Source organism: Saccostrea echinata, unplaced genomic scaffold (genome assembly GCF_033153115.1).
Source record: "Saccostrea echinata isolate AGI-Se365-2 ecotype Australia unplaced genomic scaffold, CSIRO_AGI_Sech_v1 ptg000002l, whole genome shotgun sequence".
Taxonomy (NCBI): Eukaryota; Metazoa; Mollusca; class Bivalvia; order Ostreida; family Ostreidae; genus Saccostrea; species Saccostrea echinata.
Window position 1 is genome coordinate 21395381 of NW_026889751.1, and position 27997 is coordinate 21423377.

The 27997-nt window shown below is 33.3% G+C and overlaps 1 protein-coding gene across 19 annotated transcripts; it reads right to left on the minus strand.

Moving 5' to 3' along the window:
* Positions 1–830: 830 nt before the first annotated feature.
* LOC133174342 (tubulin polyglutamylase ttll6-like) lies at positions 831–27102 on the minus strand. Of its 19 annotated transcripts, none has more exons than XM_061309456.1 (23): positions 26832–27102; positions 20796–21044; positions 19131–19272; positions 15525–15565; positions 15221–15339; positions 14761–14891; positions 14391–14547; positions 13926–14069; positions 13684–13769; positions 13327–13552; positions 12869–13050; positions 12382–12567; positions 12116–12290; positions 11911–11952; positions 10863–11090; positions 10708–10752; positions 8581–8943; positions 7142–7501; positions 6712–6768; positions 5487–5715; positions 3608–3658; positions 2957–3019; positions 831–2283 (listed from the first exon to the last, which is right to left on the minus strand). In XM_061309456.1, exons 2-23 carry the CDS (start codon positions 21025–21027, stop codon positions 2003–2005), a joined length of 3540 nt encoding a protein of 1179 aa, XP_061165440.1. In that variant the 5' UTR covers positions 21028–21044; positions 26832–27102; the 3' UTR covers positions 831–2002. The 19 variants fall into 19 exon arrangements, with proteins under 19 accessions (XP_061165440.1, XP_061165499.1, XP_061165507.1 ...); XM_061309515.1 differs by having other exon boundaries at positions 7142–7234; positions 26832–27101; XM_061309523.1 differs by lacking the exon at positions 8581–8943 and adding an exon at positions 10233–10292 and having other exon boundaries at positions 26832–27101.
* Between the last annotated feature and the right edge of the window lie 895 nt (positions 27103–27997).

The following is a 27997-nucleotide window of genomic DNA, read 5'->3' on the forward strand; positions in this document are numbered from 1 at the left end:
TGCACGGATAAATAGGAAATTGACATCAGATTCGTACAAAAATGAATCCCTCCATATGGCATGCCTAAACAAAGAGTGTGCTAAAATTTAAGCATCTGCGATGAATAGTTGCTGAGAAAACTGCGACCAAAATTTGTTATGTATATGGAACAGAAAGACCTTCTAGTGCACTAATAAACAGGTAGTTGACATTGTATTCTCACAAAAATGTATCCCACCATATGGCATGCCTAAACAAAGGGTATGCTAAAATTTCAAGCATGCGACCAAAATTTGTTATGTATGGTACGGACAGACGCATGGATTAACAGGAAGTGGACATCAGATTCGCACAAAAATGAATCCAACCATATGGCATGCTAAACAAAGAGTGTGCTAAACTTTCAAGCATCTGAGATGAGCAATTGCTGAGAAAACTGTGACCAAAATTTGTTATGGACAGACACACGGACACACAGCTACTAAGACAGAGAGACACACAAGGGTGAAACAATAAACCCCCCTCTCCTCCGGAGCGGAGGTATAATAATGATTTAACAATTAGTATTTGGCTTAATGATAAAACATTTTAAAGTCAAAGGGAATGAAAATCACTTCACTGTGAGTGTCAATTCATTATAAGCATGTTTGCTATTAGCGTGTTTAACTGTATTCTGTATCTTTTGATATTCATTGAAGATGAATTCATGATTCATACATACATGTATTTGAATAATCATTTAAAAGTTTAATTATCAACTATGTAACTTTAATTTTATTGCAAAATTGAGGTGATTGAGAGGCAAATATGGCAATCCACCCTTAGATCAACAGAAACACTAAAACAGAAACAAATCAATAATGAGTTCATTTATTAATTCAATGTCTTCAAATCTTCAAGATACAAAGTATTAGTTTAAAAGACACATCCCTTTCAATAATAAATTATTCAAAAATAACCTTTTAAGTTCATGGATGGATGGAATATTCAGCAATAATAATATTACCCCAAGTTATTCTTCTCACAAATTTGAATTCTTATATCGACTGAAAAATAGATAAACTTGGGTCAATAAGATGACCATTAAAACACAACAAACCTATACAAATTCACAAACTATACACCATCAGCATTAATACTATTGATATGTTTGGCAAGACCAATTTGATTTAATACCAACTGATGTTCAATAAAATCTTAGCTCTAAAGCTGCACAAAGGGCAATACAGCTGTTGTGATGTTTATCACTAACGGTTCACTACTCCTTAACCCATAATGTAATGAGAGTTGCCTCCCTTGAGAAGAGTGTCAACTACCTTAAATATCAGGAAAATCATTCACACATTTGCTCTCCACAAAATACAAGTAACAGAAAATAAATTAAGTTATCTGTTGATCAACAGAAAATTTAACTTCTTATTTCACCAAGTAAGAGTTTGGCACACATACATAAAATAAAATAGAATTGATGGCAGATGTCAATAATACTACATCATATAAACAATGTAAATAAAATAACACGTGTTTTTTTTTTTTCCTTTTGTATAACAGACACATTTCTCACTCATTTTTAACACAAACAGGAATGTTTTCAGTTTATCACAGCTTCACACATCCAATGCCATTACTGAGGGATTTATTTACAATCAAAGAAAGTGTTGCTTTAACAAATGTTACTTTCACACATAAATAAAATCTCTGATCATGTGCTTATGAATTATAAGTAAAAAAAAAAAAAATGCACAATAAAAAAAGAAGTCAAAGAATCTCTGAAAGTTTTAAAATATACCCTATCACATGCTGAGATGAGCTTCAATATCTGTTAAAATGTGTGAATAAAATGGATGGATGATATTATCACAGTTGGTCTTTATGTTAAGACAGAAATCTGTTCAGGGCAGTCCGAACATTCCGTGTCCTGGAGTCCAAAGAACAGGCCGTCCCACAATGACACACATGGTCTCGTTATCAAACCTGACATGAAATCACCATTAGTTCAGACTTGCTGCGATTAAAACAGTCTCAGCTGAACACAATGGCATGATTCTCCCGCATTTCTAGCTGTCTCAATCGGAGGCTGTTAGATGCCCCCCGGATCCTCTGTGATTTTGTGGATCGCGTGCTTGTTCCCATTTGTGCCTCCAGTGGCATGGACTGTTGAGATCCCCCTCTGCTCAAGGCTGATGATGTCCCTGATGACTTCGCATCAGGTCGAGCCAGTTCGGGTCGCTGCATTACCGGGGCAGGGGCCGACACCACTGATAAACCCGGCGGACCGTTATTGGATGAGACCCGTGGCAGGTCTGAAATTACAACAGGCAGATATTTATTTCTACAATTATTCATTATCTATAATTAATGACCAATTTCATTATTTAGTGAGCAGAATAACATTGCATCATTTACCATTTTTTCCCTTTTTAAGAATTTGTTTGTATTATCATTACTGATTCAGAATAAATATTAATAAAGAATTAATAGATATGTTAAACCAGTGCATAATTCTATATACATGTCTCTAATTAAAAGATAGTTATGAAAGTATTATACATGAATAGCCATCACCAAATTGATTAATATCGCAACATATAGATATTTTTACATTTTTTCCCCAAATCAAAAACACTGCAATTTCATTCTGACAGAAATTAACAAGGGGATTTGGGGAGGGGATAAATTCATCAAAGTTAACAATTATTCAAAATTATTCAGGCAGCACAAAAGCTAAAAACAAATTGCTGGATGTTATCTAATACCAATTGCAAACAGAATTTTAACAAAACATGAAATTGTTATATATATATAATATTGTACTAAACATCCAAAGCTAAACATTTATGGCTTTAATGTTCATAAGAAATTCAGGTTAAGTTTTTGGGGAGGGGGGATGGTTGAGGAAATTTTAATGTCCATTCCACAACAACAACAAAAACATTTTCTGTGACGACTACACTAGGGATGTGCTCTGCTACTTACTTACTACTGACGGAGGAAGCTCGACGCAAGTTTTGGCGCTATTTGAGTCGGTTTCATTGTGATCTGACAAGTGATTTTAATAACAGAAAAATAATCTCAAAGTAAAAAAAAGACTGGTGAGAGAAAAAAAAATGTCAAAATGTATTAACAAGTGACATGCTTGCTAATGAACTATGCCATTACATTTATGGGTAATTTTGATGGGAATACTAACTCATATCCTTTCCTTAAATTCCAAATAATAGAAATAAACTTAATCTGGAAAGGCAAATTCATTAAACAAGCATATCCAAACTGCATTAAAAAATATGCTCAAAATAAAAAAAAATGCTCAAAATTGTGAAAGTATCTTTATGTATGAGTTCAAAAGTAACTTTCTAACAAAAATATTTCTCTATATACTGCTTAGCTTTACAATTCTGATACATTTCTACAGAAGTAGGAATACAGCAAAAGAATCATTGTATTGTCCTACATGCATGTACTTTCTCATCTAAAAATATATGTACACTATGAAAGCAAATATTGCAGAATACTAGAAATAAATAAATAAACAGAGTGCTTGTAAAGAAACAGAAATGACGCCTTCCATCCCCATGACGATGAGGGTCATGCACGGGGATGCAAGGGTCGTACAATTGTCCTTCATACCTAAATGATACTGCCACAATGTTTGGTTTGTTGGCTGTGACGCCCGCCAACCTGTGCAAGTTCAACAATGAGGTTGTCAAAAGTTAGGACACATACGCTGTGACATTAAAAGGGGAGACAACACTATCTCAGAATTATAATTACATCGCAGTTAAAGGCGTGCTGTATTTCACCCTCTAAGTCTGTACCTGATTTGCATTTGCGAGCCCTACGTATTTTATGTCCTGCAAGTAACCAGTGCCACCAATCACTACCTAGGAGGTCAAAACCTTCATTCATCAAGGTCATTTACTAGAAAAGGCCCTAGCTTAAATGTGCTGTATCGAGGTCAAAACCTTTATTCATCAAGGTCATTTACTAGAAAAGGCCCTAGCTTAACTGTGCTGTATCTAGGTCAAAACCTGTTTTCATCAAGGTCATTTACTTAAAAGGCCCTAGATTAACTGTGCTGTATCTAGGTCAAAACCTGTTTTCACCAAGGTCATTTACTAGAAAAGGCCCTACCTTAACCGTGACCCTTGCATCTAGGTCAAAACCTGTTTTCATCAAGATCTTTACTTAAAAGGCCCTAGATTAACTGTGCTATATCTAGGTCAAAACCTTCATTCATCAAGGCCATTTACTTGAAAAGGCCCTAGCTTAACTGTGTTGTATCTAAGTCAAAAACTGTTTTCACCTAGGTCATTCACTAAAAAGGCCCTAGCTTAACTGTGTTGAATCACTACCTGTGTCAAAACCCATCTTCACTTAGGTCATTTAATTAAAAGGGCTCAATCTTAACTGTGGTCAAAACCTCTTTTCATCAAATCATTTACTAGAAATGAACCCCACCTCAACTATAATGCATCCATCACTTCCTAAGTCAAATCTGCAATCATCAAGTCATTTACAAGAAGTCCCCCGCCTCAACTTTACTGTATCTATCACTTTGTAGGTCAAATCTGTAATCAACAAGCCCTTACTAAAAAAGACCTCTTCCTTATAAACTACCGGTATACTGTATTTATCATTTTGAAGGTCAAATCTACCATCATCAAGTCCTTACTAGAAAAGACCCTCCCCTTTATTTTGCTGTTTTTGAGGTCAAAACCTGTGTACATTGATCAAGGTCATTTGCATGAAAATTCCCCAAAGCTTACAGTGTTGTGTGTATTTCTGTGTTCATTGCAAGTCAATTCCTAGGATATAAAGTTTTATCTTTCCTAAATGGATAATTATGATATGAACAATCACTTATTCTCTCAATACATGTAGTTCATCAAAACAAGGCTTTACTTTGTAGCAGTACATGTGCAACTTTGACGACACAGGAGGAATTAGTGTTGACTTTAAAGGGAGATAAATGGTTTCTTTGTGCACAATTTTCATCCCACTCCATATGATCTACACTGAGAAAAAGTAGGTAGGTCTACAGAAAATTGCCTGCTACAGAGTTCTAAGCTAGAGAGAGATATCCAGATATCCTTTGTTTGTGTGTGTGTATGTGTGGGATTTTTTTGGTACAATAGCGAGAAACACAAAGCAAGTCCTAGAGTCTCAAACAAATGGCCATCTAGACTCCATGCAAAGAAACTTACTTTATCAACTGATTTGAGACATGCAAAGAGGAAAGAGACCACCATCAACACAGCATAGAAAAAAATTTAGTTTATTTAAAGAAATTGATAAATTAGCTAAAAGTATCAAATTTATTACAAAAATGCTGGCATGCAAAGAACTATCAAAGGATATCATATAAACTATTGTTCAAAATGTTTTACAATGAAATTGGAAATATATATATTAACTAAAACACAGTTTTCACTAAGGTAACACTTATAATGAATGTTTCATCATTACAAACGCAACTAGGAGCCATGCTTAAATCAGGGTTACTCACCTTCTTTTCTCTGTCCGTGTGCACTGAGCGTACGTTTCTGTAGACTGCTGGGAGTCGTGGCGTCCGATCGCCAGTCTGGACCATATCCATTTCTCGCCAGCAGACGATTCCGCTCGGCCTCTGTGTCCATTAGATGAGCCATGTTGCTACGGAATTCTGAGTCTTGTATAATGGTTGTTGATGTAGCTCTGTTCGTTCCACCTAATGGCTTTCTCACAAATTTACTCCTCTGGAAAATTTACAAAGGTTACCAATTATCAATTATGTAAAAATTTTCTGGAACAATACAAGAAAATATCCTAGATAACTTTTGTGGTATGTATAAATGTATGGTTTTTTTTAAATAAATTATTTGCCATAAAATACTGAAAGAAAATTTAATCTAAGGGTGCAAAGAAGAGAGTGCAGATTAATTTTTAAAATGGTGCAGCATCAAGTGTAATGATAAAAATCTCTTTCAGGTAGTTGAAAGCCTGAACATCTTAATGAGTTAATATGTATTAAAACTTCTTTTTTTAAAAGAGGAATTAATATCCTTCCTTTTTACCACTTACATGCTAAAATATTCCCTTCACATATTGTAAAAGATTATGAAAAGATTTTCCTTTCCCCTCATATGAAGCGCAGCACCAAGTTACAAGGATTTGCCACCTATTTCCAGAATCTACCATATTATTTAAACTTGAACTTTGTAGTCTTACCAAGTAATTCTGGTACTGGTAGTAACTATAGTTCCTTAGCAACCATTTCTATTTTTAAGTCACACAATTAATTAGTTTGTCTTACCAAAAGAATTTCAGTGCAAAAAGTTTTCTAATATAAATTTCTAACTTAAAAAAAAAAATCAAAAAAGCCTGGACTTAAAATTACACTAGCTAATATCCTTCAATGACACAATTTATCATTAATCAAATCAAATCCACAATGAATCAATACTTTTAAATCCAAATAAATACAATGAACTGCAAAAGGACACATCTTGTTATTTAGAAAAATTTAAAAAAACACACACAAAAACCCATGTGTAATTTCAAAGGTTAGTGCTCTGCAAAGATAAGGAGTTCTAAAAGCTCTTATGACTAGTGATGTATTTTTATGCCTAGAATATTCTGTTCATGGAGATTTCAATAGCACTGCTATGCTATGCTAAAATAAAATGTATTAGGAATTTTTTTAAAAAATTCATCCAAGTTTTCATGCAAATTAACAAAAACAATGTAAATGCCTTTTTCCATCTTGGGGTTGCAAGACGCCATATTTGAAGTCTTTGAACATCAGTTGCCTATAAAATAGTTATCTGAGTGTGCATAATTCTTTTCAAAATCAGTTTTAAAACATAATTGTGATTCAGTTTTTATTTTACTTGCATCTTTCCTAATTATTGAACAGGAAGATATTTATTCTGTTTATTAATTCCCACTGATACTTTTTCCATCATGTATCGGATAAATTTTTTTTCTTTATTTTCATTTTTTTTTTTTGCTAATGGTCAGTGATTTATGTAATTCTTACATTGTCGAGTTTTATTTAGCAGATATGCACTTTGGTATATGTATATAGTGATTTTTATATGATTGCTCCCAGTTTCTGTATAAAGCACCAGCTATTACTCCCCCACCCTCAACAAGCATCCCCCTATACATGGAGGTCATTACCTGGTATGATGGCACAGTCTTCTCGTTGAGGCTCCCCAGACTGCCCGACTTTGTCTGCCATGAGGAGGTACTACGCCCAGATCCATAGCTTGGCTGAGTGTACAAAGGAGCAGAAGTTTGAGAGAAAGGTTCAAGGTGAGTATAACTGAGGGTGTTTTTCAGTGGGGGGTTGGCCAGAGGATTGGGAGGAGCGGGTTCCCCGTTAATTGGGAGGGGGATTTTGGAGGTGGAGGAAGTGAGGTGAGTGATGGGGTGAAGTGCAGTGGCTTGACTAAAAGCGGCATGCAGGGAAGGGGTGCTGTTGTATAGAGGGTTAAGGCTATGAAGACTTCGATGTGTTAGCTCGGAGACACGACCACTCTGAAACAACAAAAACACAGTGGACAAGCCGGTGATGTTAGATTACATGGATGTGATACGTTAAGCTGTGTTGTTAGAAGCCATGATACATTTTAAATAAATCATGGATGTAAAACTCAAAATTTTATCTGTTGAAAAAAAAGTACCGGTATGTCATGCAATTAAAGAATCCATGGGGGAAAAAATAGTAGAAAGTTAAGGTAAAAAAAAGTTAATTAAAGGTATAAATCTATGATTACTGATTTACAACAATTAAATGTTATATAAAGGAGGGAGAAAATCCTAGTAAATATTATACCATAATAGTGCAGTTAACAAAATGTGCAATGTACTAGAATATTATAAATTATAAGATGCATGGGTGAAGTATATCAAAGAGTATACATTTGTGATTTTTGTGCAAAATTAGTGCAAATTAAGTTAATAAAGCTTAGGGGATTTTAAAAGCGGTTAAACTTTTTTTTTTGGTTTTTTGTTCACTCAAGAAAATCTGGCCAACACACACCCCAACAAGTCACAAATCAAAAGCTTTCAATTAACACTGACTACAAAAATTTTCAATTAACACAAAGATACATATCAAACAATTATTTAAGATTATATACATATATGATAATTTAAATACATGTATTCAAAACACATAATTATATATAAATGTAAAAATCCTTGTGTTAGTATTTATTTCATAAACTTAAAAATCAATTAGTTTCAGATGAGTTTTCCAACCCCTATAGGCAGTAAAAGTCAGCACTATAAAAGTCTAGCATTGTCAAAGCCCTAAATCTGCTCATATAGTCAGAAGATTATGAAGCAAAGCCACCAAACTGTGAAGAAAAGAGTTATATCAATACAGACCAGAAAATCAGAATATTCCACGTATGATTTAATGTTATAATTAACATCACTGTATTGCGTAGCTGAAAATTAAGATGAGGCAGCACACCAACTGACAAAAAATATAGGTAACAAACTTAATAATGGGGAACAGAAAAACGGACAGAATAAAAACCATGTCAAACAATTAGCAACTCAAAAACACAGAACACAACAATTCAGCGACAAGGCACACATCTACCAACCTCCAGTTCAAAAAGTTCCTCTGCCTCGGAGTCATCGGGCGGGCCCGCTTGGTGCGTTAGCACCACCTTCCTATCACTTGTACTATAAGACAATCTAACATGGGGGAACTGTCGGTCATCTCGCGTGGGACAGAACATGCCACCCTGATACCCATTGGCACATCTCATTTGAGTCTGTGCAGTTTGTCTAGTTATTTTTCTGTCTGTTTTACCAAGGCTCTCATTGGCCAAGGCATGATTATGTCCGAAATATCTATCCAAAAGTTTTTTGTAATACTGTCTGTCTTTAATTCTAATGGGGGCGGGCCTTCCAGCGAGGCAGGATTCGGTTGGACGGTTAGAAAACAGCCATCTCTGTTGATCCTGTGCAGTGCAGAGAGAGAGGACAGAAGTGATCATTTCATGCAGGTGAATAATCTCCAATCCTAATCTGCTGAAATTCAGGGTTCTTTCATTTTATAAGTTCAGTTTCTAAGGTTCATTATCCCTCTGTCCACTAACATAAAATTTTGCTTTAACACTTACGATTTTCAAAAAATCTATTCTATAATTAATTTGCATGCAATTTCAGCATACCTTGCAGTGAAAAATTTGATAGACACAGCCTTTCATCTTCACAATTTTATTAAGGAATATTATTTTACAAATAATAATCATTTACTCAAAAAAAAAGTAAGAGTTATTTTTCTTATCAGAGGGTCAATGAACCTTAACTCCCCTACCCCAAAGTATAATTGAAAGAGCTGCAATAATGTTCAGCAGAAGAGGAATATTCATATTTTTATATGAATTAAGCTGAGAGATAAAATATGGTGTAAGACATTAAACAAATCACTGTAACAAAAAATCACATACACTACTGAAACAAATATCTTCATGCAGGTGTGGGGAAAAAAGTTAGATTTCTGTCTATACACTGGGGTTAAAATGTTAATCAAGTGAGCCTTATAAAAATGAACACAACCACACTGAACCAATTTACAATACTCTTGGTAATTTTTTTTTCTTCTGGATCATTTTTTGGCAAACTGTTCATAAAATCCACAGATATTACACGTGCAAAACTCATCGATAAATCAATTTTTACTGATCCATGATAAACTGACCATAAAAATGAACTCGCGTATATCTTTTCTTTGTACACCATAAGTATCTGTATCAAATCTAGTGTGAGCATGAGAAATATTTGTTGTAGTGGTGTAATAAAGCAGAAGCCAAATTGACAACTTTGATTTTTGGCTGTGTTTGCTGTGCAGTGTTAAATTATAAACAAAATGTGAACAATATATTGAAGCAGGAGGCAATTTACTGAATACATCTGGCAGATGCTTTATCATGCAAGATAACCATACTCCATAAGCTCTATAAATGTTCATAAATGCATATGTAAAAATAACCTCCTATACAAAAGAGCTCTAATATCCTTCTCCCCTAATCATATTAAAAAAGTAAGATAAAAGGGCTGCTCTTCAAGAAAGGAGAGAATAGAAGAAACTGAACACCATGCAAGGTATCAGCGAATTTTTGACAATTTTAAAAGGCCATATTAATAATCCCCAGTTCTATATAGAGAATGTGTAATCATCTGGCTACGTAAGCATTAGTACGTGTACAATAATCATATATCGCTGAGTATAAAGGGCAGCTCATACCGAGAACAAGTTTCTGGTCAAGTGAATCTCAGTAGATGGTCGGTTCATTGGCAGTGTAGCCTACAAATGGACCACAGCATGGAAAAATATGTACTACTATTTACTAACAATTCCAATGATAATCTGCCACAAACAACAGCAGACATATGTTTAATATCTATATTTCTCTATAAGGTATTTTGCTCAAAGTATTAAAATACAGTTTTATTTCCACTACTTCATCTAGATGGTCACATGGTTTATCCAAAAATGAAACAGTACTTAAACCTAGCAATCAATCTCCACAATACCAAAAGCTTCTGTACAAAAACTACTGACATATACATTCATGTAGTGAAATATCTGTCACATAAACACAACAGCTTCTAAGACTTAGAATCAAAGTAGCTCTCTAGACAATAACAAAATATTAATCAGGATAATAAACCAATACTGGACAGTTAATATTGGCTGGGGAAACAGGCATGCAAATTACCTGGGAGCCCGGCCTAGTCACTATGGAATTCGTTTGAATGTGTACCTGTTGAGGCAAAAATTGCTTGTATACATAGCACAGCACAAAATTAAAAACAGTGGAGTGAATTGAAACCCTGAGAGAGTCAAATGTTACTGAATGCTTTGGTTACATACCAGTGGAGGGGGTAGTGACCGGGCGTCAGTCTTGAGTACCCCCATGGTCCCTGGGGTACAGTGCAGCAGACGGTACACATGTTCCACAATCCCGAGCCCCCTGACCAGATTGTCCCGCTGGAGGAGCCCTGAAATGCGCTCCAGTTCCTCCTCCTCTAGGATGTCCATGGGTTTGGTTGTGTCAATCGGGTCATCACACAGCTGACTGCTTGATTCACAGCCCAATATCTTCAGAAAAACATCAGATTGTCACAAGAATATCATTACTGGTATGCGATTTTAAGAAAGGTGTGTCTCACATGAAAGGGATATATTTTTTGTCAAAACTTTAACATTAAAGGTTAAATATAACTTTGCAGCAAATTTCCAATAGTACAACAAGCAAACGTGTTGGGGAGAAAAGCACAATTACAGAGTTCTGCATGAAAACATTTAAAATTGCTCGAATACATTCATTTGTAGAATTAATCTATGTGCATGTTTCATGTTTTCTTCTTCTTTTTTTTTTTTAAAAAAAAAAGATCATTCATAATTGACAATGATAAGCTTTTTCATTTCACACAAACAGAAAACCAACATCTGGATTCTGATTGTCACAAAACTGTGTCAATGCTTAGGACAACGTGATGGTTAATCGAACACAAATCACTCAGTCATGGTTGACTGACACGGTTAGTTATGACGTGAGAGAACTATACCTGATCGCGAGTAAGCAGTGGGAAATTTAGATACACCTGTTGAAGATTATACACCTATTCTTCAATATTATTATCTGTCCAGGTAATAAGTTAAACAAAGGGACAAAATCAGGATGGAGGACATTTTAATCAATGATTCATTAGTTAGGTGAAAATTCTGGCATGAGAGGTTATGAAAAGATTCTTTTATTAATTTCAATTACTTTGATTTTTTTAATTTGATTCTTTTTAAATATATAGACCATTTACTTTCCCTGTAAAGCAGCATGCAGAATTAGAAAACCAGGGTACAGAGCAAATTCAAACTTGGGCTGGGGTTAATATCAGTGAGAGAAAACATCAATAGCTACCTGCGAATCGGGTCGATTAACCAATGGAAATTTTAAACACACCTGTTAAAACCAGTTTACAACACTTTATATCAGAGGAATTATTACGTCATGTGTTGTTGGCATTAAGAAGAAACAATAACTCTGAAAAAATGGCGCAAGTGTGATGTTTACGTGTGTTCATTACAACTCCTACGAGTGAATGAATCCACTGAAAAGTACACACCTCCATATTTCCCCGAGCATTGGTCAGTCTTCGCGATGGCACAAGAGCGCGCTTAACTGATTTCCTTCGTCTGCTGCCTGGGCTCTCTGGTCGTAGTCCTGTTGATGAATTCTTTTTCCCTTTCAACATTGATTCAAGCTTCTCTTTTTTGCGAGCTATTTCATCTCTTTGTTGTCTAAAAATGTGTAAAATTCAATGCTATCATTTCATTCCATACACAAATTGACAGAAATAAACTGATAACTGGATCAGAAGTGAATACCTACCTAGCCATCTCACTCCTGGCTTTAAATGCTGCTGTTTCTTGAAATAGGCTGCCGCTGCTGTGGAAGAATTTCTCGTATTTTTCGTAGCCTGGATTGGGGTAGATACGGCGGAAGTTACCCATGTGATTATTTTCGTATCTCTCCAATACCTCTTGGTACTGGGCTTGAGCAATTTCTAACTCCTCCCTACAGTAAAAATACTTTCAGCATTAAAAAAAGTACTTTTCACACACAACTATCAGTTTTTTTGAGAGATGAATAGCAAAGCTCAATATTTTAAGAGAGGCAGTACGGGAAACAGAATTTCTATGCTAGCCTGCAGAATCTTCTATAATTCATAAAAAACTGACAAGTACACACGTCATCTGTACAATTTCTCCTGGGTCCTGCTATAGACCTCTAGTATTCTTTACAAACCTGTCTTTTCTCCCCACCCCCACAATACATGTAAGGTGTACTTGCAGTGACCCTAGTGTCTTTCACTCACCTAGTCTCCTTTTTGACCCCCCTCCCCAGCAGTCTGTCTTTTATCCTTCTTTTTTCTTCCTCTATACATTTTCTTCTGTCACAAGCACCAAAATTGACTAAGTTAAGAGAGTCCCACACTAGAGCACCTTTAATTTCTCTGTCCAGCTCAGAGTCAGTGTTGAAACTGGGGGAGTGATTCACCTACAGGTGTATAACAAAATTTTATCAATCAACAAGAAAAATTACATTTTTTCCTTACAACTTTTATTCAATTTCCAAACTGATTTAATGTATGTTTTTGTGGATATGCAAATTCACTATTCAAAGTTTTCATGTTTAATTTCACCCTAATAATTTCAGTGCTTATATTTCATTGTTAGCCCACTCCAAATTACTTCATTTTCCTGAATAAAACTGAATAAGAGATGCATTCTGTTCTGAAACAAAGAAAAGTGAACATTTTGCCACACCATCTACCTCTAACACTTGAGGTCTGAGTTTACGATCAAGAAGAACATCAAATCCCAAGATCTCAAAACAGGCACTGCCTTTGACGTGATTGGGGAAACATGTGCGGTAGTTGTGTTTGAGGACTGAATGAGCCGAGATCAATGTTTTAATGATGACATCATCAATGTCTGCCCACATTTTGTCCACATCATAACCTTTGTCCCTGAGATATTTGTTTATTGTACTAATTCTCCTGCAAAAACAAAGAAGAATTTAAGTCAAGGAAAAATTTACACCGAATTTACAGAAATTGTTTAAATAATCAAATTCATAAGTGCATGGAGAATGAATCATTTTAATTTATTTATGAATACATAAACAAACCTTTTACTCCCGGCTTCATCGTCTCGTATAAAATCTTCACTATGTTTGTTTATTGCATAATTTGTTAAATGCATAAATACATTGTCCTAAAATAAAGTAATAAAAAAAAAACTATAACAAAAGTATACATCATAAACACAGTATTGTTAATGTTTGATCACTGCCATTTTCCTGCATACTTGAGATTTTTTTTCTTTTCACTAACAGTTTGGAAATTATTTTTTTTCAAAATTGTTACTTACCACATTGTTATGTGTGGGTTCAATGTATTTATTGGTGGCAAACCTTGCCAACCCGTCCTTGAACAAAAATATCCTCAGTGGATCACAAGAGGTCACTAGTGTATAAATCCTCAAGTCAAACTTAAACCCATCTATCAGAAAAGGCTGCAACAAAAATCATATACCATAGTGTAAAGATCTTCAAGTGAAACTTAAACCCATCCATCAGAAATGGCTGCAACAAGAAATTAACATACAATATTACAATAAAACCTTGTTCACTGTCCAAGAATTTATTGTTTCAACTTATTTTATATCTTTGATTCTGTATTTATCAGTCTTTTGACAAGACTTAAGTTTCTGAGTGGCAATACATGTATATCCTTTTCTCACTAGCATTTGAGATGTGGTTCATCAGATTTCAATATAAAATCATGCATAAAAAGATAGTTTTCCAATAAGCATTGAGAACATATATTTTTTTACCCTTGACATGTACTGTTGACAGATCATGTGTTCGTGAGGTTTGATTTCTTTGGGGTTTCGTGTCACCCAGATTCCTCTCCCCTGACAACCCGTCTCCGGTTTCAGGATGTACGTCTTGTTCTTTTTCTGTCTAGTATAAGCTAAAAAGTCTCCATAACTGCAACAAGAAAAAAAAAGGCAATGGTTACTTATAAGAACATAAATTGGGGACATTACTATTAATAGTAACACAGTACTGCAAAATAACCTATTAATACATGCAGTACACTTAAATACAACTGTAAAATTTTTACGACACGTGTACAATGTATTGAGAGAGAGAGAGAGAGAGAGAGAGAGATGGGGAAAAAAGAAAAAATAAACTTCTTACTCAGCAGGAAGGCACCAAGTTTTGGGGAAGATATTGTACTCTTTAGGGAACATCTTGCCCATGCGATTCAGGTTTCTGGCCAGCAGATCTTTCCGACATATTTCACTCATCCCGGGGAAGTGATTTATTTTCTGTCAAAGATATATAAAACACATTTTTTTTACACAGAGAGAAATTAGCTGAGACAAACTCCATGACTTTAAGATTTGCACAACCCCCCCCCCCCCCCAAAAGTTTCATTTCAAACCAAATATATATACCAGTTCACGTAAACAGCAGATGAAGCAAGAATGGGTGTACAAGAGAATCTTATTAGAGTATGTAACTTTACCTATTTTTTTCTGTCAGGTATTGAATAATAAATGAAATAATATTCCACTTTAAAACATACCTGACGTTGATTTTTTAAAATTAACATGGTACTAATACTCTTAATTTTTAAAATACTGTTCATCATTACCTGGTATTTCTTCATTTCCATGACCCGTTCCAGAGCCACTGAATAGTCTGTCCAGTATAAAGTCCAGTCTTCATCATCTGAAACCTCCTTAAAACCAAACTTACGTGAGACCCGACGCACTGAAAAAAAATTTTTAGTATGTAAAACCCAGGCTAAGAAATATAAACTGAAAGTGATCTCAAATTTTAAATCATCAATTCAAAATCATCGCAAATTTAAAATTCAAACTTTAAGAGTTATAGAAATCCTAGAGACCTATGTATCAATTCAGTATTTATTTCCTTTATATACTGTCATTACTTACCCACATCATACTTGCAGTTTGTCAAACAGATGTAGTATATCCTAAAAAAGAAAAACAAACTCCTGTTACACAAACATTTTATGGAATCAATTAATTATAAATCAAAGAAAAAACTATTTAAAAATAAATAAATGTTAATATAATGAAATAATGAATGAATGAAAAGTGAAGATCTTTTTTTATTTTGAAATCTATATATATTTTAATGCTTTTTAAATGAATGATGAATTTTTGGTGATGCATGTACTTTAGTTTACTACTGAAAAACAATATCTGTCAATGTTTTTTTTTTTTTTTTTTAATTTTTATTTCTTATCACATATATCACAACGTATAAAAATAAACTGAATTCCATTTGAAATCTGACAGCTGAACACATTGCTTCATTAACCCCTTTCTTTGTTCCTTTTTTCCTCTCAAACAAACCCAAATATTTTATGTTTTCAAACTTTGGCCAATATGTTACTGAGGGGGTGATAAAGGGCTGTAAAAATATTTGTGAGTCTGTTCATAAGGCCATTGACAAGCATTACTTATCAGCATGTACGACATTATTCTTCAATAAGTCCTACCAACAATAGGTTTTATCTGGTAAATACTAACACCGATATTTACCAAGCTCTATGAAGGCTTCACCAAAAATCAATACACAATGATTTATCACCGTCAGTGACAAAAGTCTCGTGCACTATCTCGTAATGTCATTATTTGTCATCAGAAGCGATCACTGTTTGCCGTTCATAAATAAATAAGTATTCTAATATATAAAACCAGATTTTTCTATATGCAAATTCCTTTTTTTTTATTTGCTCATTTAGAGTTTTAATTTCGAATCAATATCTTTAATGTCCTGGTATAGATTTTTTTAGTGAGTTTATCATAAGCTGAGATTCAAAATCTAGGTGCAGTGTTACTATTTATATTACTGGTAATTACTTCACAAAATACCCATCAAATATTATTCCTTCATAATCCATTACCTAATATGAATCAATTTACTAAACATTGAGTATACAGATACAATTATAATTAACAATGAACCAGATTTCCTGTTGAACCATTTCTGATTATCAATAACTAGGTTATCTTAATCAGGTTTAACATTTTATTGTTGATATTTAAAGTCCAGCAAGACTGGAACTTATTACCGTAAGGTCTTTATTAAAGCTATTGCACAGAAGGGGACATTTTAATCCATAAGTAAAATATTAAAATACAAAAAAGTTGAACTTGTACGTACAATGCCAATCAAAAGTTTTAAAGTATGAGTCACCACAACTCTTCAATGCACCTTATCTGTTACAAGTCCAACTTAGAACAATAGAGCTTTTGTCGCTCATATATTTTTGGGTTTAATTACAAAAAATTATCTTTTTAAATAAAGTTTAAATACCTTGAAACAAAGGACAAATAAAGAAAAAAAAATAGTAATACACACACTACAGTATCAAGTTTCCAAACCGAGTCACTTTCACTCATTTAAGTACATATGTTTTCACACCAAAAAAAAAAGTGTAGAATTGCACATATATGTTAATTTTTCTCTCTTTTTTAATTCTTTTTTTCTTTTAGCTGTTTACATACTTTTTTCATTAAAATACTTGCAATCTTTTGAAACATTAATTCTCTGCAAGATGACTAATATGCATGTACGTACACTTGTGTGTGTGTTTTTTTATTAACTACATCATGTACATTAGGTGGGATTATGTGCACCTGCATTATGGTTTAATTTTAAACCCTACTTTTTATTTTTTTAAATTACCCTCATTGCTTCTAGACAAAAAAAACATAAGCATGCAAGTATTACAGTAATTCCTGGAATTATATAAAAACAATGAAACATAAGGAAAAAATATACTTTTAGGAAAATCATTGGTCATTAATTTTCTGATCAAATTTGTTTGGGGGAAAAGAAGTTCACCACCAAATGCGATCAACAATTTTAATGCTGCCATTTTAAACATGCATTATTTTATAACACCTATCTTTAATCTTTCTCAGGAACCATTTTTGGCAGAATAGCGATGATACGTTTGGCACATTTCAAAACGAGTGTTATTCAGCATAATTTCTGCTGTCAACTCGGTACACTGTTATTGGTGATAGTATCTGGTTATCAAAAAAAAAAAAAATGCCAAAGCCGTTGCAAAAGAACTGCTGCTTTCACACTTCACTGAGTGAATAATTAAAACTTTCACACTTCATTGGATGTCTAATTACAGAGTGCCTTCAAGTTTCCACGGAGCTACAAATTATTGTTGGACCAAAAGTTCCAATAAAGTAGAAGCTTAATATATGTGTATGATAGACCAAGGAGGAAAAATTTTAGTGCAATTATATCCACTACTCTTGTGTGCTTGTACTTAATACACTGAAACTATTAAATAATATTTAAAGAAATTTCAAGCTTTTCAATTTACTTTTTAAAATCTTTCCATCGATCATTCTTATTCCTGAGTATACAATTTGTGAAAATTAAATCGTTAAAATTGAATTTGTATGAATAAAATTTAAAAAAAAAATGGTACTGGGTCTCTTTAGGATATCCGATTTTTGTAGATTTAATGATAACTAGAATTTCTACTTGAATGTTGAGTATGTATAGATTTGTTCATAAGCTGATGTTCCATTAAATACATGCATATAGTAACCCTTTAATCTGACGCCCAAATATGGCAGAAAGTAATAAGATTAACTTCAGAAAGTGGCCATTTTAACACATAAACTTAAACTAAGAAGCTCTTTAGCCTGTCAATGAATGTGACATTTATCCCCATTTTTAAACATCTTTAGTTATAGACTAGGTATTTAATAAGAGTTACCAGTAACAATTAAAGAGATATTTTGTAAAACATGATCTAATTTTGAAATGCCCTGCCCTAGCTCCCAGGTAACAATGTCCTAACGTAAAAATCTTGACTTAAAGTATAATGAAAATCATCACTTTGTTAAAATCTCCTAAAGTTGAGCAAGCTAGGTTAGGGCTATGGATGCAGTGTACAGGCAAAAAAATAAAACAAAATACAAAAAAAAAAAACCAAATACCCGAAACAATAAGTGACCCCTCTCAAACCATTATAAAATGCCCTCATTACATTCCCTACATTTGTTTTATATACATGTACAGTAGAATCTTGGTTTTCTGGATTACTATAATCTGTTTTCTTTCACCATCAGAATGAAATTTGTTGGGAACAGAATTCACATTTATATGTTTCTGTAATCTGGAAGCTACATTAATTCATATGATTTGTTTGGGAACACAAGTCTCTAGATTAATGACATTTTACTGTGTATTCATTTTAGAAACATTCCTCTACTTATTAACAAAGGTCAACTTCTTAAATTCTTATCACGCTCGTCCTTAAAATAAAACACAATTGTCACCACTAAATCTTCTATCATATATTGGATACAGTAGTACTTTCACTTCACTGCAGTGAAATGAGTGTAAATGAGGAAAATTCATAAAAGGAGACAGAAAACTATTGATTCAAGTGAATTTTGTTTTATAAGGACGAAAAAAGGAAAAAAACCCAGGATTGGCCATGAGTCAAATCAAAGTAATGTATATATATATATAAGTCAGTAACAATGGCTTACTTTTTCTTTTTCTTCTTTTTCTTGACAATCTTTTTATCCTGTTCTTGTTTCTTTTCGATGTCTATGGGGGTCTGGTTGTGGGGGGTCTGGCCCTCCCCCTCGTACTCGGTCTCATCATCTGCCTGAGTGCTGATCCCTGTATCTGTGCATATAAAATGTTACATGTTGGTTTTGTCTTGTCCTCAATAATATTTAATAATATTAAACCCATAAAATCTGCTAAATGCATAAAATATATCAAATATATATTAGTAGTAGTCCAATAAATTAATGAAAAACAGATATCAGGGTAATAACGAGCTTCCTATTTCATATAACATTAACATATGATTAAACAATTGACTTTTTAGGTGGTTAATGTGGTTTGATACACTCCAGAAAAATATCCATATTGACCAAGGCATAGCTGAGGTCAATATGGATAATTTTCTGGTGAATATCAAACAATATTAACCGCTTTAAAAGTCCATAATTGTTTTATTATATAGTCTGGTATTAAAAAAAAATAGATACTGAAGTTTCCATAAGAAAAATATATCATTAACAAACTTCTGTCACAAAAAGATTCAAAATCTCCATATTACAGGTTATCACATCTGTGTTTTCTATTCCTAGTATGCAAATCATCACTTCCCATTGGTATGTTTAGATAATAATCCAACTATATGCATTGAAAAGCTTTTTACTGCTCAATCAGCTAGCTCCAACTATTGCGGCCACTGTTTACAACATTATCTGAGGTATCGTATGTGACGTCATAATTGCCGCTGGACGTGCATTGACCCTCCGGTGAATAGGGCCTCAAACTCAGTAAATATGTATAGTATTATGAGCTGTTTGTGCATGTATAGATTATACAGGGACTATAACTATAGACTAATATATATATAAAGTTTTGTTTTCGTACTAGGGATGAATGTTCTTTCCTGCCTTCAATACATTAAATTTTTATCAACCTTTGCTGAGTATAATAGCTATATATAACTTAACTGGTGTCTTACATCACATTTGAACTCACACAGATGCACTCTAGACCACTGACCAGAAAGCTAAAGAACCAACAGGCATCAATGGAAAATCAATCACATATGATACTCACTTATCATCAAAAGAGAAGGTCAAAAGGAAAATTACTTGCATTAGTTAAGTTTGACTATTAGCCAGGTGTGATCAAAGGTATGTATTGGAATGCTTCTACTGCAGACCAAATATTATCTGGGTTAATTATTTTTGAATTTTTCAATATTAAATACATAGATTTATTTATATTAATTATGAAATCACAATATATACCTATAATTTTTGTTAAATTTTTACTGCAATATGATAAGAAGAGTATAAACTGAGGTAAGATTTGATATCATGTTAAGGATAGACTATTGACAGGAGAGATATGCTTTTATGGAAAAATATATGGATACTAGGATATACTACCAGTACTAGATTCTACAAACTCAACACACAGACAGACCAGCACACACTTACCATACGTAATACTCGACAGTTGTGAGGATTTAGCTATGTAAACAAGCATTTATCAATAAATAACCCTGCCATTCCAGTTTTTTCCTATACATGTATCCTTTGCTTTTTGTAATTGAATGAATTGATATGATTGACCATTCTCATGAGATAAAAGGATATTTACTGTTTGAGGAATCTTACCATCATCTTCCCCCTCATCTTCCTCCCCCAGGGGTGGCTGCTGGATAAGGATGGACTCAGGGTCATCCATCAGGGTCAGCTGACCTTCTCCCCCATTGGCCTCACACCCCGAATCCTCGGCCTCACTCTCGCAGTCGGAACTCTCACTGCTCTGTGCTGGCTCTTCCTCCTCATCGCTGTGTTCTGATTGGTCCTCATAATGGGGCGGGGCCTCTGGGTCAGACATGATCATCAGCTACCTCTTTCAACCTGATTTCAATGAAAAAAAATTAAAATATAGTCAAATTTCATTATCTCCAACTTGAAATGGCCATGGAAAAAAAGATCTTAATTTAAGGATTCAAGTTCTTCATGTTCAAATACATAAAATGTGGTTAGGACTTCAAATTCACTTCAATATATTCATGGTTTTCAAGATCTGAGTAAAACTATAAATCATTCCTAGACCTTTCTCTCTCTCATTTTTCATTACCCAGGTGAAAGACAAAATTATTATAAGAAAAAAAAAGTCTTCTCCCTCTTTTATCATGTCATGGTGACAAAAATATTTGCAATACATAATGGTCAACATAACTCTTTATCCTAAGAGAATGACAGAAAATATTTAATATAACATAATTAATGTTATGGTCAATGTTTTGGCAAAATTTTTTGAAACTAGGTGCTCCAAAAATGCATAATGCAAGTTTACCATTTTAGCCACAATCAGCATGTGATCAGCTAGTGTATATTTTTGTCACAAGAGCTTCAAAATTTTGAAGACGTAGATTGTAGTAAATATCCATTTTTTCAATTTTATGATTTTTCAAGTAGAATTTTTTTTATAATAAGTGTATATCATGTTTAAAAACCACTCGTTTTTTTTTTTTATCAAAGAGCTGGTCTCTAATGTGCTCTCAGTACTTTTCATTATAGTGCTTTTAAATTGGGTAACAAGCAAGAACTTTATTTTTTTTTCAAAAAAAATTCCAAAGATTGGCAGTTCTTTGAACAATTCTTTGTTTAAATTAACAATCTAATACTAGATACAGTTGTAAAAAGACCTCTGTGTTTGATGTATGTTCTCAAGGACTCATAATTAGCATATACATTAGGAAAAAAGCCTGGGTCCCAGAAATACCCAGTCTGTCGATAAAATCGATGTGAAATAATTGATTAAAGGCATGATACTTTACGAAGTATTGAGCAATTTATTCATCACAAATATGTTTTAATGAGAACAGCCAATGAAAAAGAAACTTTTATTTCCTGGTGAAATTTTTGTACAAGAATAAATTATCTGGGTTGTTATTGACAACTTTGTAAAAAAAAAATAAAACATAGTCTACCTGTTCTAGTGCCATTTTCACATATACATGCAGTTAAATACCAGTCCTTGTGTACAACACTTAAAATGCCAAGTTATATAGAAGTTGTCTCATATCTCCCATTTACTTTGAAGCAAAATCATGGAGTATTTGATCATCCAAAATATTCAATTGTTCTTTCAACACAACTCCAGTACGTATATTGGTTTTATATTTATCCAAATGACGTACTCCAAGGAGAAAAAAAAATCACCCGTCACAATATTCAGCACATTCGCAAAAAGGGACACTCAGGCAATGTATAATAACCTCTTTAACATGTTAGAGTGAATTCCACTGTTATGATCATTTAAAAAATTCCAATGAAGAATTTTTTTCCAACTAATTTTTCCAAGACGGAGTTTGTGTCAAAAATATTCCAAAGGAGAAAACAATTTCAGTTTTTGAGTGGCTTTTTTAGTGTCACACTGTAGCAAAAAAAAAAAATTAAGCATCTAAGCAAATGACACAGAAATTCTATTGTCCTTTCTTGCATACAGTTCCAATATCTATCGATAATATTGACAATGACTGTATAGCATATGAATTGAATTCCAGCCAAAGGCAAACAATCTTTCGACACCAGCTTTTATTCATGTGATGCAGTGTATTTCCTTCAAATTTGAACTGCAGAACCTCGTATATGTGACATTTTAGTCCAATTTACAGGCTGCGATTCATACTACACTAAAACTAACTTGTTTCTATTTAATATTCAATAAGGTTTAAATTCACACCTCTTAACAGTTGTTGAGAGCTTGTAATGGCTACAATAATGTATGCATTTATTATGGATTGGCACAAGATCAAGCTCAACAGAACACAAGAGTTTATGGAGCGGGTCTTTTATACTACAGGTAGTGATATTTAAATCTCAATCTATCACTGTGGAACTAGATTGTTCAGCTACAAAGGCAAATCAATGAATCAATATGGCTAAACTTGGTCAAAATCATTTTAGCTACTTTAGAATTTAAAATGCAACATCATAGAGTCAATTAAAATACTAATAGTTTTTTTTTATATATAGTGTTTCAAATTATAAATTTACTTTCAACAATAAAAAATTACAAACAGAAAAGCTAGTGAATATTCCTTAGCTTATAGTCTCTCTGTTCATGCTTAATTCAACTGTCGGAGGGGAAATAAGGAGCATTTAAATTGTGGCAACATAATAATATTTATATCATAATGCGATGTCACAGAGACAATTTAATGTTTAGAGAAATACATTATTTAAAAAAACTTTTATGAGCATGCATCAAGTGGCAGAAGAATATAAAATATTAGCATTTATAATATAACGTGAATATAAACATTACATGTATATGATTTTTTTAAGCATCATGCACTGTGCAATTAGTCAATAGTCACACAAGGTCTGCATGCAAATTGATGTTTAATTAAAAATATATATCTAAGTAAGTCTTTTAATGTACATATATTATATGTACATTAAAAGACTTACTTAGATATAGAGACAATAAATAATAAAAAATACAATGAACTCAACCTTTTTTTTTTTAAATAATCAATTAAGTACCCAGTCCAGTACAGATTTTTTAGGGGGAAAAAAAAAGAAAAAAAAAGAATTTTGTTCCTAGAAATATTTATGAAATTTTAAATGTTTAACTTATATAAATTTTAATTTGAATATATACACAATTTCTTATCCATAGAGAATATGAAAAGTCACAAATTAATATTATCATATTTTTGTAGAACTTATCTTTTTAAAAAAAATCCTATAAATAATAATACATCAGAAGTATCCTTGTAATTTTATTTCAGAAGCAAAGAATTCCCTTTCATCTGCCCATCATTTATTTCATTGCTGTAAGATCTTGCTGCAATGCAATATTTGCTAAATATATATATTTTTTAATTTAATGTACATTCCATAATTATTTGGAAATCTAGCGCAGGGAAAATCTTGAATCCTTGTATATTTATGATATCTGTTTTACACACATATCCAAGTAAATGATTTTTATGCTTTAAAGCAAGCACAGCTAGCAGCAAAGTGCTGACTTGCACTGTGAGCTCTTATCAATATGACAACACTTGGGTGAAGAGAAAATTAGGACTACTTCATATTGATCCAATAGAATTTTTCTGCAGTAAACCTCGGTACCCACAATTAATGCACTGCAAACAGATTGTTTCTGCAAAACTGCAATACTGCTCTCTTGCTCAAACGCTTGCAATAACCGAACAAAAGTTTACAAATAAAAAAGATACTCTCCACAGGAATTGCAGACATATAATAGATTAAACACTCTTTGTTAGATTGTTTGAAAATTGCCCTTATTTAGGCTACATTACAGAAAGGCCCCTATAGCACATACAGCATTGTTTATCAAAGTTGGGGGGGGGGGGGGGGGGTCCAAGACAAGAAATCTGACAGGCAAAAAAGAAAAAAAGATAAAAATGTAAACTGCCCAAAGTCCCAAAGTTAAAATCCCTGAGGGGAGGGGATAAATTTGGACTTTCTCAGACTTTTTGGTACATATTTTTTTTAAATGCTGGAATTTGTCATTGTTTGACCATACAGCAACAAAAGGGGGGGGGGGGGGACCAAGAAGCTTCCAAAAGAAAATTTACAAAGAAAAACTATATATTCTCAGAAAACGTACCCCTCCCACACCCATGTACAATGGGCCTGGTAGAAATGCAATTAACATACAATGTCATATGACATCACAATTTAGACTTTCCAAATGGCTTGTGCAGTTTGAAAAGCTAGGTAGATCTAAGTTAAAAGTAAATAGGCATCAGGTAATAATTTTCACATAAATGCAGGGATTCTTTTACCCTCTGACTCCAGGGGCTGGGGCCGTCAAGATTTGGAAAAATAGCAATATTTTGTTGAAATTGGGAAAAATATCTTCATACAAATAAAAACAAGCAAAAGTCAAATATTTAATCATTTTTCTTATTTTTTTATAGTATGAAGCTGACCTAAACCAGCTTTAGTGATATGAAATAATAGAGACTGTTCAGGACCTTAAAAATGGTAAAACCGCAGGGTATAATAACATTGTAAATGAACACTTTTATACAACTTTGTCATCTTTTTTACCTTTACGTAAGAAGTTCTTTAAAATAAAATTTGATAGTGGGTTTGTTCCAGATGAGGGTTAATCGGTATTGTTTGACTAATTTATAAGAATAAGAGTGATTCAACACAGCCTGAAAATTACCACCCTAGGCAAACTGGAGAGACTGACATGATGCATGTTTATTTAAGAAATGAATTTAATTTTTGAAGATTCATGAGGACATGAACTACGACGCTTCACGCCGGCATATTTCATGAAGCGCGTTAGCGCTTCATGATTTATATGCCGGCGTTAAGCGTCGTAGTTCATGTACCTCATGATTTTCAAAAATTAAATTCATTTCTTATATTTACATTATTTTCTGATGAGATACCACAAATTATGCCATTCAACTGTCATTTTTTAAAGCAAAACAGTTTGCACTATAGTTTTGACATCAAGTAAGGTATTATGACGTAACAATGGAGATATTCATGCTCATCCATGGTAGTTCATGAGAAAATGAACAGCCTTCTAATTTGCAAAGAATCTTAAGGAAAAATATTTGGAAATGTAAATATTTATTAATAAACGATCCCGAATTTAATTTTTAAACATCGATCCCACTTTAAAAAATATGCATACAACATCCGTAGTATTCCGAATAACTTTTCGGAACTCCTCGGATGGCTCTTACATCGCACATAGAGGACATAAACACCTTTTTGTCATTATTTTATTTTAATAATTAACAACTTAATACTTTTTTCATATTGGGAATTTTTAGGTATAATGTTGGGAAAAACATGCACTTTTCAGCATTGGGAATGGGGCCAAATTTCGGCCCTGCAGAGACCCTAAAAAAATCCCTGAATTGCGTATGCTCAATGGTTACACCGTCAGCATAATATATGAAAGATGTTAACATTTTTTCAAATAAATATGTAGAAAGTATGATACTGTAATGTAGATGAAATGTCCTAGGGGGCCTATCTTCATATGATATTGTCCTACTGATCCAATGAGGGCTTATCCGAGGACAAAGATTATTCTAAATGTGACCTAACAAATATAAAAGGAAATTAAAACCTTCAGTTGAAGTTTAATATTTATCACATCAGATAAAGAAACTAACTGAAAATATGTTCTGAGTGGTTGTGGGATACATAAAAGAAACCTCTGCAAATGATTGGTTTTGACGTAATACAACTGAAGTTTCAGACAGGGAAATTATAGATGAACATATGCATGAGATGCTTTTGTGCCTTCGAGTGTCTGAATTTGATTGAAAATCAATACAATACTACAATCAAGATCAGTGAGTTGAGTGTGAATTTACTTGCATTTATCAATATTTAGTACTTCAGTGATCTATTAGTATATATATTTTACTGTACATTAATGAATTTTGATACAGAATAGCCAATTAACCTTCAAAAATAAAATATACCAAGCATTAGACAGCATGAAACTGTGTCTTCTGAAGATTTGTTACACATACAATGCAATTTATTTACGACGACAGAGGAAAGTTGGGCGAATATGTTGGAATTCACTGGAAACCCAATGACTTTGCTCTATATCGCACTAATGCATATGTTTAATATATATCAAGGCTTCTTCTTCTTTCAAAAGTGAATTTTCCTTACCTAATGGCTTTTTAAAAGTCATTTTCATGTTGCATCGGGTCGTCGAACATCCATATTGTTTAAATATGGCGAACTTGCAAGGCCCTTTCACAACGTCACATGTAAACAATGCACCTCCGTTCAATGCACTTTGATATGCGGCACTTTTATCGATGGAAATACTGAAGATGGTATAGATGGCTCAAAAATTAAGCGTGATTTGATTGGAAAATAAGGAAAATTCCTATGTAAAATGAGAAATTAGTTCAATAGCGTAGTAATATTGGTTGATAAGTCACTACTGAAGTCTACAATTTGATTGGATGAATTTCCCCAGTAACGACTTACCCCTTCCGCACTCACAGTATGTTTCACTCGATCCCAATTTAGTCGGATTCGTGACAAGCTTATTTTTCTGCCGAGTAAACTATGCACTTTGAGTCTGTAAACTGGGATATAGCAACTTGCATTCTTATATTACAAGAAAATAATTTCCTGTCTTCCAGAAATCTTTGCTCGAATTTCCAAATATTTCCTCATGAATAATGAAAAAATTAAATTGATGGGAACGGAGAGGGGGATCACAATGTCACTTTCTCAAATATTGAATCAGAAAGCATTTTTTCTGTATCAAACCTTTAAGCAAGTGCATGAGTAATGAGAAATATCAGTATAGAATGAAAAACGATATTTTATCACGAAAAAAAACTGTGAAAGGACATGATGTAAAATTTCTTTGCGTGAGTTTGGAGAATTGGGGGGGGGGGGCCGTGGGAGGGTGTGTTTTAACATTTTTTTTTTACAATTCCACAGTGCATAGGAAATACAATTATTTGTCTTTTCACGATAAAGAATCGTGTTTGAAAAAAAATACTTGTAAAAGACTCCGAATATCCGTTTCCTGTGCGGGGTTACTTTATTGACAAAAAATTGAATTTTTTAAAAGGTGGATTCAGAACTAAAGAAATACAGAATGTATCCTTATGTTTTCTACACTTGTACCAAGCTGAACTTATGATAAAAACTGTAAGTATAGAATTTTGAAAGATTTTCATATACATGTACTAATAAGTCTAGTATTCTTTTCAGTAGACCGTGTTCGGAAGGTCGTGTGTTCGAATCACGGCCGCGACTGACCTAAGTCGATAAAAAAAAACTTGGTAGCAACTGTTCCTTCGCCAAGCGCT

What these genes read in the sequence shown, in the direction of transcription:
- LOC133174342 (XM_061309456.1), bottom strand. Translation starts at nt 21,027, where the DNA reads ATGATCATGTCTGACCCAGAGGCCCCGCCCCATTATGAGGACCAATCA. An exon ending in AGATGAGGGGGAAGATGATG is followed by an intron (nt 19,273 to 20,795) that starts GTAAGATTCCTC and finishes TTATATGCACAG; the next exon opens with ATACAGGGATCAGCACTCAG. An exon ending in AAAAAGAAGAAAAAGAAAAA is followed by an intron (nt 15,566 to 19,130) that starts GTAAGCCATTGT and finishes TTTCTTTTTTAG; the next exon opens with GATATACTACATCTGTTTGA.